Source organism: Carassius gibelio, chromosome B3 (genome assembly GCF_023724105.1).
Source record: "Carassius gibelio isolate Cgi1373 ecotype wild population from Czech Republic chromosome B3, carGib1.2-hapl.c, whole genome shotgun sequence".
NCBI classification, from domain to species: domain Eukaryota; kingdom Metazoa; phylum Chordata; class Actinopteri; order Cypriniformes; family Cyprinidae; genus Carassius; species Carassius gibelio.
Window position 1 is genome coordinate 31541082 of NC_068398.1, and position 19159 is coordinate 31560240.

General features: G+C 34.2%; 1 protein-coding gene across 3 annotated transcripts in view; it reads right to left on the minus strand.

The window, feature by feature from the left end:
- Positions 1–364: 364 nt before the first annotated feature.
- The window catches only part of LOC127953111 (NACHT, LRR and PYD domains-containing protein 12-like), a 74016-nt gene continuing 55221 nt past the window's right edge, over positions 365–19159 (minus strand). For all 3 annotated transcript variants that reach the window (XM_052552008.1, XM_052552010.1, XM_052552009.1), the window contains 2 exons: positions 1242–1288; positions 365–1133 (listed from right to left, as the gene is read on the minus strand). In XM_052552008.1, coding sequence (XP_052407968.1) covers positions 598–1133; positions 1242–1288 — 583 coding nt within the window. In that variant the 3' untranslated portion in view covers positions 365–597. The remainder of the gene's footprint in view (positions 1134–1241; positions 1289–19159) is intronic.

The following is a 19159-nucleotide window of genomic DNA, read 5'->3' on the forward strand; positions in this document are numbered from 1 at the left end:
AAATATTAAAATCAAAATATTATTGAACAAAAATATAAATATTGATTTTCCTGGAAAATTAAGAAGAGTTAGATTTCAAGTATGTAGAGTACAGAAGAGGATCAGGACCAAACAATAATAAAATCTTGATTAAAGTCATTATAATACGAGATTAAACTTGTTACATTTTGAGGAAATAGTGAATATAATATGTTGAGAATAAACTCATTAAACTACAAGAAAAAGAGACATTTTGAGAATAAAAGTCAAATAAACTGTAGAGAATGAGTCGATGAATATGAGAGAAGAAAGAGAGAGAAAGTAGAGACACAGAGTTGATCTGATCGAACACAAGACACACGAGGAAGCAGAAGACACAGAGGACCAGGATCTGAATCAGATTTACTTCATTTTCATCACAATAACAATATTTCACATCAGAGAAAAAGAGATTAATAATACTGTTAATAATTATGTACATTAATAATTATCTGATTAGAGAGGTTTCTATAAAACTAAAACTGGATGAACTCCTGAAAATAATATGACACAACAGAGGAAATATGAGATATTACTTTACACATATTTATCAGTGTGTGTGTGAGTGTGTGTGTGTGTTTAATGTTTAATGTGACACAGAGACACTGAAGAGTAGTCATAAAGTCTAAATCCAGCGAGTAGCGGCTGAGTGAATGTGTGTGTGAATGTGTGTAAGTGTGTGAGTGTGTGTGTGTCAGAGACGCTGTAGAAGGACAGAGAGTCGCTCGACTCGTCCAGAAACACTGCGACTCTCTTACAGGAGTCTGGAGCAACAGAGATACGAGTGTCTTTACGATTGTGAAGAGCAGTGAATCCTTGATCAGAGCAGATCAGAATCCAGGAGATATCATTACATCCAAACGCACAGTCACTCACTCCTTTCCTCTTGATTTCTTTATAACACACTGATATATCAACTCTTCCGCTCCATTCAGTTTCCCAGTAACAGCGTCCAGTCAGTCTCTCTGAACACAGAACCTGCTCATAATAATCAAATCTGTCGGGATGATCAGGATACGACTGTGACTTAGAGACCCGCGTCACCTTTCTGTTCTCCTCAGACAGAACGAGGTTTCTGTTTGCTGTGTTTGGATCCAGTGTGAGATCACAGGCGTCTGAACACAACACACACATTTACAACTCAACTACAAACAACAAAACTGTGTTTCTCTCTGTGTGTGTGTGTGTGTGTGTGTGTGTGTGTGTGTGTGTGTGTGACTTACATTTCTGAGGTCCTGCTGTGATCCTGAACTCTCCTCCGTGATCCACACTAGAAAACACACACACACAACTTTTTCTATTAACTCAAGAACGTATAATGCCAAGAACCAAACATCTAGCAGAATTGAAACACCAAATTGCTCAAATTAACACGCACAATACACAAGAAAACAATCTGCGTAATATTAACATACTGTAATGAGACAATTAGATGTTGTAACTCGTTTATATGCATTTAGCAATTTCAAGCATTCGATTACCAGGAAATGGATGAAGTTATAAATTGCATAACCATGAATTAGCAATTTAAAAGAAACAGAACAGGATTGTGTCTTTATTTGTTTTTGTGTTTTTGGTGAAATGATGTACAGAACACTTCTTATATTTTCTTTAAGGGTTAATTGGTTTGAACATTACATAAAATAATTAAAGAAACTGAACATTATTTGACTTCTACAAACCTCTGATGTGTAAAACTACACGACTGTGATTAGAAAGTTAAGTGTGTGAGATACCACACTTCTAAATTAAATTACCTGAGATCTCGTCACACCCCTAATATCTAATATATAACAACAATATTATTGAATAAAAATATATTACACTATTTTTAGCTTAATAGCTAAATTTATAGGGGAAATTTATCAAAAAGATTGTAGAAATATTGCAAATTATAATAAAATATCGTCAATACTTTAAATATTTGAAAATATGTATTACTGAACAAAAACATTGATTTTCCTGTAAAAATAAATAAATTGTTTTAAGTACCAAGTCTAACCCAAAAAAAATAAAGGAGCTAGAGAGTTTAATTTTAAAGGGAAAATAGCTCATAATATTTTAATAAATATTAAATAATATCATAAAATATTTTAATAATAATAAATAATGAACAGAAAATAATATTGAACAAAAATATATTACATTTATTTCCATTGAAAAAAAAAAAATTATATATATATATATTAATTACCAAGGGTGACCAGAAAAAAAGGATCTAAAGAGTTTAATTTATAAGGAAAAATAGCATAGTATCATAAAATAACCTCAAAACTCTAAATATTAAACAAAAAATATTATTGAACAAAAATATTACATTGACTTCCCTGTAAAAAAAAAAAAAAAAAAAGTATTATATATATATATATATATATATAATAAAAATCATGTATTTTAAGTACCACGTCTGACCCAAAAATGAAAGGGCACAGTTTAAAAAAATGTAATAGGGAAAAAATGCTAATAAAAATGGTATAAATATTGGATTGTATCATAAAATATTTTATTCAATGTAAATAATAAACAAAAAATATTATTGAACAAAAATATAATACATTGGATTTTCCTTAAAAAAAAAAAAAAGTTTTATTTCAAGGACCATGTGCGTCCCAAAATTAAAGAGGGTTAGAATTAATTTTAAACGGCCAAACAATAATACAAAACAAAACCATCTCGAGATTAAAGTCATTTAACAGCCTGAGAAATTTGACACAACAGAGTAAATATGATAAATTATTTTACACGTAATTATTTGTGTGTGTCTGTGAGAGAGAGAGAGAGATGTGTGAGAGTGTGTGTGTGTGTGTGTGTGTGTGTGTGTGTGTGTGTGTGTGTGTGTGTGAATGTGTGCAAGTGTGTGAGTGTGTGTGTTTAATGTGTGTGTGTAAGTGTGTGAGTGTGTGTGTTTAATGTGACACAGAGACACAGAAGAGTTTGAATAAAGAAGGTAAAATCCAGCGAGTAGAGGTTGAGTGTGTGTGTGTGTGTGTGTGTGTGTGTGTGTGTGTGTGTGTGTGAGTGTGTGTGTTTAGTGTTTAATGTGACACAGAGACACTGAAGAGTTTGTATAAGGAAGGTTAAATCCAGCGTATAGAGGTTGAGTGAATGTGTGTAAGTGAGAGTGTGTGTGTGTGTGTGTGTGTGTGTGTGTGTGTGTGTGTGTGTGTGTGTTAGTGTGTGAGTGTGTGTGTGTCAGAGACGCTGTAGAAGGACAGAGAGCCGCTCGACTCGTCCAGAAACACTGCGACTCTCTTACAGGAGTCTGGAGCAGCTAGGGTGACCATATGAGCTATTTTCCCAGGACGTATCCTTGCCAGGATTTTTATATTGTCTAAATATCCAGATTTTGTCTGTTTGCTGTGCAGTTCAATCATTGTGTGACATTCATAAGAGCTATAGAGAGCAGAGCAGACGGTTAAATCACTTGTACTTTGGTGTTATTCAATGATCGGTGCGCAGCGACGCTTCAAGTTCAAGGATTAATGAACAAACACCAAACATGTACGTGTGTTTACATTGCTCTGATCCTTCTCTGTAGATCTCACCTTCTCACACGATACGATTGGTTGATAACGTAACATACCTGTATGTTATTGGTCAAACTACTTTGGATGTTTTAGGTAATATGTAAATCCTGGAAAGGACGCGTCCTGGGAAAATGGCTCATATGGTCACCCTAGGATCAGCAGAGATCTCAGTGTCACTCTGGACATCTTCTGGTTGTGTCACACTCTTATTAACATACTGTTGTGCTGCTGATATGTATTTTAGAGTTAGACTTTACTTTATTGTCCTATATGTAGATGTTCCTATAGAAATGTGAATGTACACACATATATACACATACATTCACAACATTAAAGCAGTTTTTTAGTTCCCAGCATGCCTTGCTTCTGACTGGTGAAGTCAGTTAAGTGCTATGTCATGTGTTTACTGCTTAACGTTTCTATTATTTAGAAATGTAAAAGTGTTTCTGGTGTGTGTGAGTTTGTGAGGTTACTGTTGTTCAGGAGGACGAACACTATTAAGATTACATGTTACTTCTTGAAGAAAGAAAGAAAGGCTGTGCACTGTTCAGCACTGTGAAGTGCTTTAGTGAGAGCAGATGATATTGTAAACTAGCTATGTTTTAAAATATGAAACACATTTTGCAAATAATTTCTAAACAAAGAAATAAGCATTTCCATATATACTGCATGAGTAAACATGTTCAACATATTTTCACAGATGCTGAAAGATTTAACATTTACATTTAGCAGAAAAATGACTTACAGTGCATTCAGGCTATGTTTTTTTTATTACATTGGGAATCGAACCTGTGACCTTTAGCACTGCTAACACAATGCTCTACCACTGAACCACAGGAACACTAAGTTTAAAAACCCTCAGATGGTTTCTGGGGTCTTTTCTGACCCCAAATGACTTTTGCTCAAATAAAAAAAAATGTTCCCTTTGTCCAAATGGTATGAAACCTTCTACGGCTCTCAACACTTTCTAGATCTACAAAAAAAAAAAAAAAATTGGAATGATATATGTTTTTATGTTAGTGTGACAAAAATTGTGACACTCGGGGTCTTTGGGGTCTCTGGAGACCAAATCAAAATAAGACTAAATTCATCATCAAAATCAGAAACAACGCAGAACAAATCGACAGAAATGGCACAAATAAAGTGGCACACTTCCACCAATGCAAAAAACATCCACAATGCTAAATTATATTGCTCACAACACGCGTATACACACACACACACACACACACACACATAGAGAAATGCATTTTTGAGACTATAAAAACTGCTCTCTTATCATTTGTCAAATAAAATCATCCAAAATGCAGAACCAACACAAATATAAAGTGGTGACACTGACACCAACAATGTGTACACACACACACACACACACACACACACACACACACACACACACACACACACACACACACACACGTGAGGTTATAAAACAACTGCTCTCTTATAATTATTTTTAAAAAATCATGCAAAATGCAGAACCACCAAAGAGGGAGAGAGAGTGAGAGAGAGATGACAGGATGAGACAAAACAATTTAGCACGCGCACACACACACACACACAAACCTGCTCCAACCCCGTCTACAGAAGTCATGCGGTTTACAATGCTTACTGCTTGCAATGCATTCTAATGTAACATTATTGAAAAACAGGAAAAAAAATGCTAAACTTTGACAAAAAATATTTTATTTTTGTTATAATTGTGATTTTATAATATTTAGATATGAATCCAACTGAATCCAACTTGTGAAAAGATATCTTTCAAGTAGTCAAACAGCAAATAGCATATAGTGGAGCTCTATAGCCATCTAGTGGTTAAAGTGATTTTTTTTTATTTTAAAACTGCATTTTCCAAAAAATGGGTATAAATGTTACATTAAATCATTTAAAATGATCCATGTTATCCCCATGAATGAAAGTTAGAAATCTGGGTCTTTTATAAAGTGCATTTTACATAAAATGCTGTTTTTTTTTTTTGTAAAAAGCCTATTTAAATAAATATTTATTTATTTATAGAAATTTAAAAGATATCATAAACCCTCCAAAAACTGCACAAATGTTGAGTAAAAACATTAACAAACAGAGTAAAATTACATTTGTAAAAAAAAAAAAACTATTATCTTATTACAAAATTAAATGTTATTGTCTGGGGTCTCTAGAAACCCAAAGATCATGAGTGTATGCAGGAAACGAAGACCATCAGAGGGTAGGACTGCAAATTAGTCACTTAAGCCCTATTCGGACGGTACTAGTTTCCTAAACTACATTTGAGTTACCACCTGACGTCTGTGATTTTCATGCACCAACAGGACTAACATCTCCGTGTTTATTACAGAGGTGGGAGGGTCTGATTTGTGTATCGGGGCGTCACAGAGATCACGAGCTCTGTATGCGTGCATTGCATTCATTCAGAAAGGATTGCCATTAGTATTATTACACAATAAATACTAAACGGATAGTATAGCAAAAACCATGTTAATGTGTGGTTCCCTTAGTTTAACTTGTTTTTCTTTAAAAAAAAAAAAGAAAAAAAAAAAGAAAAATGTTTACATTTCATAAAGGTACATCTGTAATTAAAACATTATGTAACTGAGTGCACAAATGAAAGTGAGTAATCTTACCTGATGCTGATATTACAATAGCCGGTATTAACAGTTTACGTGATCTTGCTCTTGATTTTATTATTTGTATTATTTTTTTTTATTATTATTTATTTGCCGCTAAGCAAATCTATCAAACATCCGCGCAGTAAGAGCATCTACGGTAATTCACGTTGGCCAAAACACACAAGGAAACGCGTTGTGAAATAAAATATCACCGGCAATCACAGGCATTCGGACGGGATTAGTTTTCTCAGAGGATCACTGAGTTTGCTGAAAAACGGTAGGTAATCTGCTCTGGAATTATCACAGAGGTTGTGTGAGAAAAACACAGACGTGGCAGATTCTTCTGTGAAACACAGATTTCTCTAATGACCCCCTGTAAAACTAGTCCCGTCCGAATAGGGATTTAGAAATAAAATGGTATAAACCTCTTTAGTCACGCCTGTTTCTGTTTATTTGTAGTCACAGTCTACATAATACTTTTTTTTTTTTGTATGGAAATAAGTTTATTTGAGTCCACAATCATGAGTGTAAAACATCCTGAAGCAGTGTTAATGAGATAACTGGTGATTAATTGAATGATGATTGATCATTAGTGAAGACACCTGATGTTACCAAGCAGAAGCAAATTAAAATGACTTCTTTCACAGAAGCAAAGAGTTCACATTTTTAAGTCGCTAGTGGCTAGTTGTATTTATTATAAACAGCCACAAACTTCAAGCAAAACTGAAACCGCATTGGGCTCACAAGCCTCTCTCATTCAACAAGAATCCAAACGTTTCAATTTTTTTTCTATTTTTGTAACATTTGGTTACTAAACTATTATTCATCGTGTAGAATAAACAAGGCACTCATGTTCCAAAATCGGAGTAAAATCCTTCACATGCACTAAAGTGTTTGTTTAAGTGCAGCACGCTAATTTTACAGAGTCACAAAATGACCGTAGACTATATTTTATTTTTTTTCTTTTGTTAAGAGAAATATATTTTGTGTAGTCCTTTTTTTTTTAATTCATTTTATAAACAAAATATAAAAATTACATTCTAATCTTACTGTTTGACAATTGACTAATGAGCTTCAGTTGTCAGTCAGGAAAATAATCTAAATGAACAAAATGCTGCCATTATATAATTCACCAGATTTTTGTGCTGAATGCCAGTTCAGGCGACTCAAAAAACTTGCACACATGAGCTGAGACCGGACTTGAGATTTGATTGTATCCATCGCTCATGTCCATATCGATAAATTCCAAGTTTTGTGCAGAAATGACCACACGCCCACTTTTATGTTGTACATCTGTTTCACAAATGAGGCCCAAAGAGTTTCTCTTTCTTTTATGATATAAGATGGATCACAGCTAGATGTGCCATATATAGTCTTAATGCACTTTGCATCAAGTGGTACTTGCCTCTAAAAATAACACAATGCACGCCTAGCCAAGGGTTTTCCATTTGCATATTTACAAATGACAGTACACAAATTAATAACAGTTAATAGTCTTCCTCTCTCTATCTCACTTCTCCATGTCTCTATGTAAAATATGCTTAAAATAGAATACATACATTATAATTATATAATTATTAGGACTGCCCCTAATAGTCGACGAGAAGAGGCTTAGTTGATCTAAACTGTATTGCTTAGTTGCAGAAAAAAAATATCACAGAAAGTGACAAAGTCATGGACATATTATTAACAGCTGGTCTGTGTGGTAATCACAGTACAATGACGATTATCATCTGAAACATTAACTTAAGAGCAGAGAACCCCACCAGAATTGGACCCAAGATGATTCTAAAAAAGAAATTAATGTTAACCTAGAAAAATGTGTGCTATTGAAATGTTTGTAAAGTGAAGTAGTGAGAAAAAGTAAAGTGACGTGTGGCCAATACTTTGAATTTGTGCTCTGCATTTAACGCACCCAAGTGCACACTAGTGTTGTATATATATAATTATTATTATTAATGCTGAAAAGAGCTGAGAATATTTTTTTCATTTTTTGATCAATTGAAAGAACAGCATTGTAACATTTATCCTATTAATCGTTTTTATTTATCATCGTGTGTGTGCTAAATAAAACTTTTAATTTCTATATATACTGACTCCAAGCTTTTGAATAGTGTAGTGTATATTGTTACACTTGGAGTAAGACTGGAGTAATGATGATGAAAATGCAGCTTTGATCACAGGAATAAATTAAATTGTAAAATATATTCAAATAGAAATCAGTTATTTTAAATAGTAAAAATACTTTATTGCTTAAAATTTTAAAATAAATTACTGCTTTAGTGAACTGGTATTGTGTAATGTTGAAATATATAAATGAAAATCACATAACTAGCATTTCCAAAGTGTATATTGTTTATATGCACTCAAATAAACTAAAAGATAAACTACATTATTAGCATTATTTGTAATTTTATTATATATATATATATATATATATATATATATATATATATATATATATATAGATGTGTGTGTGTGTGTGTGTGTGTGTGTGTGTGTTTGGTTTGAACATTTTTGAACCAGTTTCTTGTTTTTTTTTTGGCATAACTGCATTCATGGACCTGCATCATATTAGTCAGCAGTCAACTGTACAGTGTTAATTTTGTCAGCAAATTCAGATTTAGTCTTAGTCTAGTCTTAAGTCTTTTAGTCTTAGTCTAGTTTTTTTAGTAGAACAAAGTCAACTTAGTTGACTTGACTAAATGTTTCCATCAGTCTGTTATGGAATGGTATTTATAAAATAAACATAAGGCCTGCTCTTAATGAAAAATATACAAGCTCTCTGAAAAAGATATGCATTCGTCCTGAATGATATGCAATGCATATGACATTCTTTCAAGATGAAGTACAGTTTTATTGAAATAGACAACCACTTAACTCTAAACTTACTGTCTTCTACTGTCTGTGCAAAATCAAAAACATTAAGAAATATAAAGTGCAATTCTCAAAAACAATAAAAAGTTTTCGTCCTAGACCTAACGTTAGCTCTGACATCTCTGTTCTGTCATTGCCCTTGGACCAGGTGCACGGCAAAACGTTAGCGTGTTGCTAATGAAAAAAGTCAGCTGAAATCACCCAAAGCTGTGTAACTAAGACTGTGCAACCACAACTAACTATAATGTAACAGGGAACTACACTAACTTTTTCCATTGGTGGCACTTGCACTACTGACTTTTTCAGTTAATGGCGCAAAACATGATTTGGTCACACAAATTATTTATAGTATAGTAATTACTGGATAACAATCAACAATAATGAAACTGTATTGCATACAGATGTGCTTTTTATTTTACTTGCCATCTTTTAAACCACATGCCTTGTTCTATTTCTTACAGTACACACTGTATTGCTCCGTCTTGTAGCTGGGGTTAGAGGGACCCCGGTGCAGGTTGTACAGTGGGCCCTGTTTAAAAGGGTTTAATTTGTATTGTATGTTCATTCTATTTCTTTATTTGTGCTATTTACACAAAGTTTAAATTTTTTTAAGTTTGTGTTTGTTCATTTATAATAGCACTGCATAGTCTTCACTGTAAAATAAAATACACAATCAAACCAAAATGTATTCAGACACCTTCAATGTTTCTTACAATATCACAGTTTATTTGCTGTAGTTTAGAAATTGGTAATAAAATATGACAATAACTCAGGGTTAAACTGTGTCAGGACAACAAATTCATCTTGATAATGTCGGATGCAATGCTTAATTTGGTTCAGTCTGTGGTGTGAAAAGGTTGCATTAGCAATTAAAGAAAGAAACACTTAAGCAAAACATGGTCAGGTCCCTAATAATTTTTTATTTTTTTTATATTTTTTAGTCACTAGTAAAACAATATAATCTATTTTATATGATTTTTGGATTGAGTTTGGATAAATTCTTGTTAAAACTACAAAGTAATTCAATCAAGAGCAGTGAGTGATTTACTTTCATTTTCATACATTAAAGACACTGACAGCAGAGCTAGTAAATTAGGCGCGGTCACTTTAAGAGACAAATGCATCCATTATAAAGATACACATCCGATTTCTTTCCAACTCTTTACTTTCACTGAAGACATAACCACAGACTTTTTGAACACACTTTCCAAGACGGGTATTTCGACATATTTAGTATGTATTTGTTGTCGGTACAAAAGCAAGAAGACTTTGAGACGCGTCTCTGCTTGCTCCCTGAACACCAGAACACCGCGCTGCTGAATTGAGCTCTTTCACTTTTCGCTCTTTTTCTTATGTTTATTTAAAATGCGATTTGTATTTGTTCGTTCAGGTGCAGGAGGACGCAAACGTCCTGAAGGAGAGCTCGGTTCAGTGTTGCGCGAGTAACCAGCTGCTCAGTTCAACTTTCCCGCATCGCGGGGCTGAAGCCAACTTGATGTGTTGAATGGAGCACGTTATAAAACGTATTCTTAAAATACACATTTCTATTTTAATAAATGCTCATATTAAAACATAGCATTACACATAAGTAGGTACTAAAATAATCAGTGATACATTTACGACCCCATAAAAATTTGGGTCGCAATGGCATTTCAAAAGGTCCTATATGTGACCATTTTGGTCGCAGTGTAGTTCCCTGTGTAAACAACTTAACTGTTATGAAAACGTCCTCGAAAATGTGCGAATTTCTGCAAACTCATCTTTGTTCTCTTTTCTGTGTAACTGCTGCTGCGTTTGTTTAGCTGTTGCGCTTGCATTTGCCGCGGCTTTTTAAAATGGCTCGGCTGCTTCTGCATAGATCAACCTACCCTCAAAGATTCGCTCTGATTGGATCTCTTCTCCATTCGTCCCTCCCATATATTTTTGTCTCATTTTTATTCGTTGAAAAAGGTTAGTTGACGAATATTTTTCGTCATAGTCTTCGTCAACGAAAATTAACACTGCAACTGTATGAAATGTAAGATGATGTACAGGACTGGGGCCAGTGCATTAACTTTGTTAAAATATTTTAACTAGGGTTGGGTATCGTTAGTATTTTCCACCTAACCATTCTGGTTACGGTTCTGGTTCCGATTCTGGGTTCCATTAAAATCATTAAACAACTATTAAAAAAATAGTGGTAGGGAAAAATGCACAATACTCAACTACTCAATGCTCAATACTGTTTTTACTTAGTCAACTTAATTTAAAGGATGGAAGTGTCAAAATTCAACATATATTACAGTATACAGATCTTCTTAAGTAGGTTTGAGTATGGTTAGAAATTTTCCGATTCCGTTTAAATGAACTAATATTAGTTTTTTTTTTTACTATTTTACCTTCATTGAATATAGTGTTGCTGGAAGATAGTGAGTAATGTTGATTTTAGATTTAGACAGATTTATAAACAATATTTAAGAGAAATAGGCCTTTTGTGTACATAGTAAATGTAAAAAAAATGTATGCATTTAGCAGACGCTTTTATCCAAAGCGACTTACAGTGCATTCAGGCTATCAATTTTTACTTATCATGTGTTCCCGGGGAATCGAACCCCCAACCTTGCGCTTGATAGCGCAGTGCTCTACCAATTGAGCTACAGGAACGCTGAAAGTAATATAGTAAAAGTCTTAGATCTTTGAGTTCAGCTCATGAAAAATTTCAGACTTTGTACTTTCGCTCAATTTCAGTTTGCTTCGGTACTCAGTCTGAGATAGCAAACCAGATTTTCTCCAGCTCCACACCAGCTATCCAATCAATGAACAGAGTGCGGGCTGAGAGCCGTGACATAGATGCTAACTAAGCGCAATCGCCGTATTTAAGAATGTAGTTTAGGTTAGGGAAATTGAAAACGACAGCAGACATGAAGACACGGGATGCTATTTGCTCTGTTGTGGAGAATATTCCCGGCTCTTGCCAAATGAAGCACGAACCAGAAGAGTGTTTGTTTCACATTTTTAATGGAGGGGATAGTAGTTATTATACTATAGCTTATGCCAAGATGATTTATGACTTTGACCTTTGACCTTTTGACAGGTTGAACTTCCGGTAACCTTATGATGGATGGGCGGAACTTTCCGACTTCAAGGGTTAGCCTATGACCTTTGCAATCATCGATCATGCGGTTTTGACAGAAAGTTTTACCCTATTGACCTGTTAGTTTTAAATTAAAACGGTATATGAAAGACTCCCCAATCATCGATCATGTGGTTTTGACAGAAAGTTTTACCCTATCGACCGTTAGTTTGTTTGAAGTTTACCACAGTTATACGGTTATGTGTGTGTGGTTATACGGTTTCTCCCCCTCCCATTACGTTTATGAGCGGTGTATAAATGGGGTCTGTGTGTTCTACATTTATATATATAAAACATCCTATAATTTATATATATAAAACAATTAAAGATTGAAAAACATTTCAGTTATATAATTTATATAATCTAAAACACATTTTAATTATTTCACATTTATATATAAAACATTATATAATTTATATAATCTACAACACATTTTAATTATTTCACATTTATATATATAAAACATTCTATAATTTATATAATGTAAAGCGATTTAACCAAGGTTGAAAAAAATATTCTGTTCTTTTAAAAAAGGTTATAAATTAAACCGTATAAAAAATATACTGAAACCGACTGCTTCAGATAAACAAGATCCAATGTTTTTTTTTTAGAGAGCAGAAAGGAGGTATTTTCACACACCTTTGATCCAGCGTCTGCGTTTGCACGCCACAGTGCACACTCGTCGGAATTTACTAACCAATCATAATATCTTCAAAGCCATTTTTAATTAAAACCAAACGTATCTCACACGGGAGTACCACGATTCTGACAGTTTTCTGACGGTTCACCTATGAATTACGGCTGGTGCGCGTCTAGCATCTCTTGTACCCCCTTTCTCTCTCTCCCTCTCTCTCCCTCTAATGCCCGTGTACACACATTCGTCTCCAAGTCTTATTTTCTTCTTTTAATGAATATAAACACATTATACATTCACAAACAATATAAAACAAAACATTTACATTAGTTTTGTTCATCACTAAAAAATATACATTTTACCAGGATCGGGGAAAAAATATATAATTGAACAGAATGAAGAATATGGTCTATTGAGGAACCCGGACGTGTCATTGACACAATTCAGTTAAATTCATTTCACATTATTTGTTGCAAGACATTTTCTATATTATATTTAAAACCTTTTATATCCATCTTTATATCATATCTTTTTCAAAAAGCTGTTTAATTATTTATTTTAACCGTACACCTACAGTACCACCATACAATAAAATGCTGCATGCACGTACACTTTTAAGCGATCTGAATTATGACTAGCCTATAAATTTAATCATAAGCCACACGTACCTTGTTATATCACTATAATATCCACGGCGCTATACAAATTTGTATTCTGATAAACCATATAAACAAGCGGACATACGCGTGGACATATCAAGTTAAAAAGAGACTTATCTCTATTTTAAACAATATTAAAATATATATGACGGCATGTTACTAAACCGGAACATACATTTTAAACAAGTATTCATCCTTTTTATAAAACACATCGCAGTAACAGACATGTTACTAAACCAAAACAAATAATTTTATCATACTTTTTTTTAATCGTGTATTCAATCAATACTTATACAACATATACAAACACGTTTTAAACATATTTTAAACAAAAACTAATAATAAACGCAGCCTTCTCAAAATTACAGACATGTACAATCATGCTGATCACATATTATGGGATATTCAGACTTTTAGCCACTAATACGTTTTAGGATAATGAAAAACACCAACGTCTGAGGGGTGTCAAAATATCTCCAGTCCCCAAAACCCACTCAGACTCCAGGGGTTAAAGAATATGAAAATAAATAATTATATAATGACATCGGGCTACTAAAGCAATTCATTAAACAAAAAAAGGTATTCAACATTTAAGTTATTCAAACTTATAAAACACACAATACTCTTCTTTTTTTTAAAAGATAACTTATTTTAAATGTGATAGCATAGTATATATATAAAATAAACATTTCTGATGATACATATAAAAAATTATCCCTTACAGTTTTAGACCGGTGAGAGATGTCCAAACATGAATGAAATATCCCCAAAATAAAATAATCCGACTTAAAAAATAAAATAAAAATGATTAAATCATAAACAGAATCTCACAGGTCCTCGTAGTGAAATGTATGTGAGACCCGAGGGGCTGCTTCACACACACCCCGCGCAGGCGAGGGTGGAGTTCCAGACCGCATGATCTAAGTGTACATTAGAATGGATAGAATGGTGTACATAGAATGGTGTACATTATTTCAAAGCTAACATTAATGTAATTTTTTTAATAATCAGTACCCCCCAGTACATCTGATGTCCGTTGATTCTTAATTCAACAAAATGATGATATATATTACCTAAAATATTTTATATTTTTATATAATATTATATAATAAAAAATTATTTATATCATATTATATCATATCATATATATGATCATATTATATCAGATGCGTCATGCATTAATCACTTTAGATTCTTTAAAGTTCTTATTTTTAGCACCATCTTCAAAGTTTTCATACCATCTCTCTCTCTCTCTCTCTCCCTCACACCCACACACACACACACACACACACACACACACCCCCCCCCCCCCCCTCTCTCACACACACACACTCTCTCTCTCTCTCTATCTCTCTCTCTCACACACACACACACACTCTTTCTCTCTCCCTTTCCCTCTCCCTCTCTCTCTCTCTCTCTCTCTCTCTCTCACACACACACACACACACACAATATGAAACATGATGCCAAAGTCTTTCTGTATGTTTTTTAAAAATAAAACTTAAAATATTGATTTTGCTTTAAATCTATACTGAGGAGCTCGTTTGTTTGTCACAGTATAGACTGTGAAGTTTAGATGAAGTTGCTTTATCTTTTAGAAGAAAGACCCTCGATCGTATTCAACCATTAAAGATGGTTCAGGAAAGACCCACGCGTCCTAGAGATGTAATTTATGTGCGTTGCTACGGTCGTAAACCTTTCACATATCTACGGTACTTTCAGACACAGAGCAGGAAAGACATTTGCAGACCCTCTGCTTAGCCGTCCCAAAATATCTCCATTTAAAAGCAAAAATATTGAAATGACCGCCTGTACATCTAACAGGCTGTAGTTCTATTTTATATGTTTTGTATTAAAAGTACTTACTTTTGTATTTAAATCCTTATTTAAAACAATATATTTAACCGACAGTATCCCCCCAACGTGTGTTTTCCATCAGTTGTTTGCCCTTCAGCCTTATTACGTAGTGCTTTTCATTTAGCCTACTGTAAGATCCCTTTACAATAGTGTAATGAAAGTTAACTTTTCTTAAAGTTTATAGTTGTATTTTACTGTATCCCCATCCTTCTATCCTGTAGATTGTATGCGTACTGTAAAATAACAAAAATACATCTTGCTTAAAGTCACTAAAATAATTACACCCACAATTTGAAATGTGTTTAAACACATTGTGTGTCACTAAAGCAAGGCACACCGTCTATGGTCTCTTCATATAATTTATCCACCCGAGTGCTTTTCTCACACGAGTAGAAAACTCTTTCTCTTTGGATGTGTTTGGCTGAAACATAATTTCTACATCAGAATTTTTTTTTAAATGTACGCTGAACTTTTCTCATTCGACAGAAATACTATTTTCAAATTATTTACCCGGCCTATAACACTCGGTGTAAATGTTCTTACCTAGAACAGAAAACATACACTTTGACTGTTTTGTAGATGCCAACAGATTATGTCAAGGGTGTTTCACATCTAACACCTCGAGATTTAGCCCTATCAAGATTTCGGAGGTCCGTTCACAATTTGTTTGTCGGATCCTAGGTTTTTATGCGATCTTTGTGCGGCGTCATCGTAATAGGAATAAATGAAAATTAAGAAATTAAGTTACAGTTTTTCTCTTCGAGATATTTCTTTTAGCTCAACTTTGTGTCTGTCCAAAAGTGTGATCGCATGAAGCATCGAAGCAAAAATGAAGTCTAGCTGTTTTACACTTTAAACTATTACAACCTAAACAAATCAAACGGTACACTCGTTTACGTTTGAGCGCGTTAAAGTTTCCACACTCTTGTGAGATACATTTTATCCATAACCTTTTGTGTATTCGAGCGACCAAACCACTAAGAAAGAGAGTATAGCAAGAAAACTAACGTTTACAACGCATATAGAATTCAGAATACAATTGTTAAAGTATTTTTTTTTTTTTTTTTTTTTTGTTAAATGTTGATTTGTAAATGATATTTTTATTACTCCGTTAGATTTACTCATCGTGTTCGGATAGCGGATGACACAATTCACATTTTGTTTTAAGACTCCTGTAAGTTCATGCTAACTCTCGCGTGGGAAAGAGAGCGGGGTGAGCGTATTCTATTCATTTAAGAAAAATTATTAAACATTTGCCCAAACTTTTTTATTATTTTGACAAAACACGACACAACGACATTAAAGAATGTTATCAGTTCCTACGGCCATCTTCTTCGATTCAAATAAAGCAACATCTCTTGTGTACGTGTGTATGTGCTAAACATCTTTGCTTCTCCACTTCTCCAGATTTGTTAGATGGGCTACCGTTGTAATACAAACACATTTGAGAACTACGACGTTCTCACTTTTGTAACGGTTATAGAAAAATACCGTACACACTTTTGCATTTCATAATTCAGTGATTTTAGCTGTAATGGTCACATAAGACAAAAATTGTCAATGTGTGACTCGTAAACATGTATAATTCATTTATTTATTTTTACCAGAGATAGTCGACCGATCTGTTGACACGTTGTTTTGCAGTTTTCTCAGACTGCGGTCAAACATACACTGCCTGTTCATAGGAATTTTATGTATGACAATATCGCCCCAACATCGAGAGCTCTTGTTCATATAGCCGATGACCACATTCACATTGTTTCAGCATTTGCCGCTTGACATTAAAGAGTAGGCCTATGCGTACTCCCCTTCGGTCGTAAGCATTATCATCTACCGTGCGCTGAGATTTTTCTGCTTTGTCCACTTTTGACGGATTTGCTAGAGGGACTGTCACCTTGTTGTAACGTGATTACGTTTAAGATCCATAAGATTGCACTACATTCACCTGAAAAGGTTATACTCTTTTATACAGGAAATGTGTATCAGAATAACAATTACCTAATAGTGAAATCCACTCTTCTAAACTATTGTGAAAACTTTTAATGTTGATCTGTCCCAACAGCCGTGTATCTTTTTCATTGTTTTTTAGATAAAGACTATTCTCAGAGTTTGGCCAACAGACAAAAACATGAACAAAATAGAGTACAAGATGATTAAATGATTGTCAAGAGAGTGTTTAAACTGAGCTTGTGATGCACTTTAGAGCTTTTTTCTGGTCTACCTGTGTCACAAAGACACATAATAGCCACTACCTCGACTTTTAAAATGAGTCTTACCATCTTCTGTTATGACTGTTACACTTAATACAAACCCATCTACAACACTAAAGTTAGACATTAAAAATCATGGATGTCATGGATGTGGTATTAGAATGTACAGAAGATCCACCGCTACTTCCTCGTGACTACGGCTAGTCTTAATTCCCTGTGAGCGGCTGACCTCATAAACTCTACAGTTATCGCAGGTTTTCTTATGATCCGCGAACAAGGGTTTTACAGCGCGGTCGACGGAGTATCTGTCAGTATCTACGTGGACGGACAGAATCGGCTCTGTATGAAACTGACGCACTCTCTAATTTTTCAAGTAATAAGACTTCGACGGATCTGAACCATTTGAAAAAACACTGGATCGTCGTGGATTTAAAAAAAAAAAAACACTAGATCATCGTGGATTTTAAAAACGCTCGGTTTACGTCTTGGAACAAATTCTGAAAAGGATGTCTGCTACTACCAGCGCTGCGGATGATCGAGTGGAGTGCGGCTGTGACGAAGGAAAGATGTGTCCTGTAAAAGCCAACATAGACTCTATGTTTAAACAATGTTACAGAGAGCAAATGATTGATCTGATGCGTAAAATCATAGACGATGCGTCTGATCCAAATCATGATTGTACGACGGATTCCAAGCGAGTAGCAAATCTCAAGAAAGAAATGGACGTTGTAAGAAGACTGAAAAATAACCTGTGGCCCGATTTGACGAGCTTGTATACGACCAGCAAGGCGCCGATTTGTGTAACGACCAGAAAAATTCTGTATGTGACGGCCGAATGTAGCGACGAGATGTACATTAACGAGACTCTCTGTCTGTGTACGTGCATAACGGATTTGTGTGTGATGTTAGTCGCTAAACATTATGGTTTCGCCATACATGAAATTATTGAAACCGTCGTCAATTTCATAGTAGAACAAAACTTGAGGGCCTGCCGAGATTTTCTTTTCTGGCTAGATAACTTGTGATGTCATGTCATCCCTATTGTTTGTAATAACAATTTGATCACTTTCTTCATTACTTCATTGTAAATTCAACACTGTTTTGTTGAAATAAAAGTTTGAATCCTTTCACCGGATATTCTTTCTCAGAGTTCATATTTTGGATTTTAATGATTTAGCACATTACAATGAGTATACTGTCGCAGATACTCTAACAGGGGTAGAATGGACGGGGGTAGATGTAAGAGAAATATGAAGAAACAAACTTGTATCTGATATAAACTAGGATAGTATAATGATATAACGTAAAAGATATTTTATGAAATCGAGCAGATTCACAGAGATATCACTACGTATGAACAAAGAATTTGAGGGCCAAAACTAGAAAACAATCCGCGAGGCCTAGGAATAACGCTTAGTTGGTGAAAATAAGATAAGAATGCGAAAGTCCGTTTAAACAAATTGAAACAGAAAGAATGAGCAGAGTCCTGGAAGATTGTACTTGTTTAGATTCAACTTTATTGTCATTATGCAGAGTACAAGTACAGAGCTAATGAAATGCAGTTAGCATCTCACCAGAAGTGCAAGAATATAGTGTTTTATATACATAAAAGTGTAGAGTAAGTAAAGCTATGATATAAAGAATATACAGTGTAGTTGC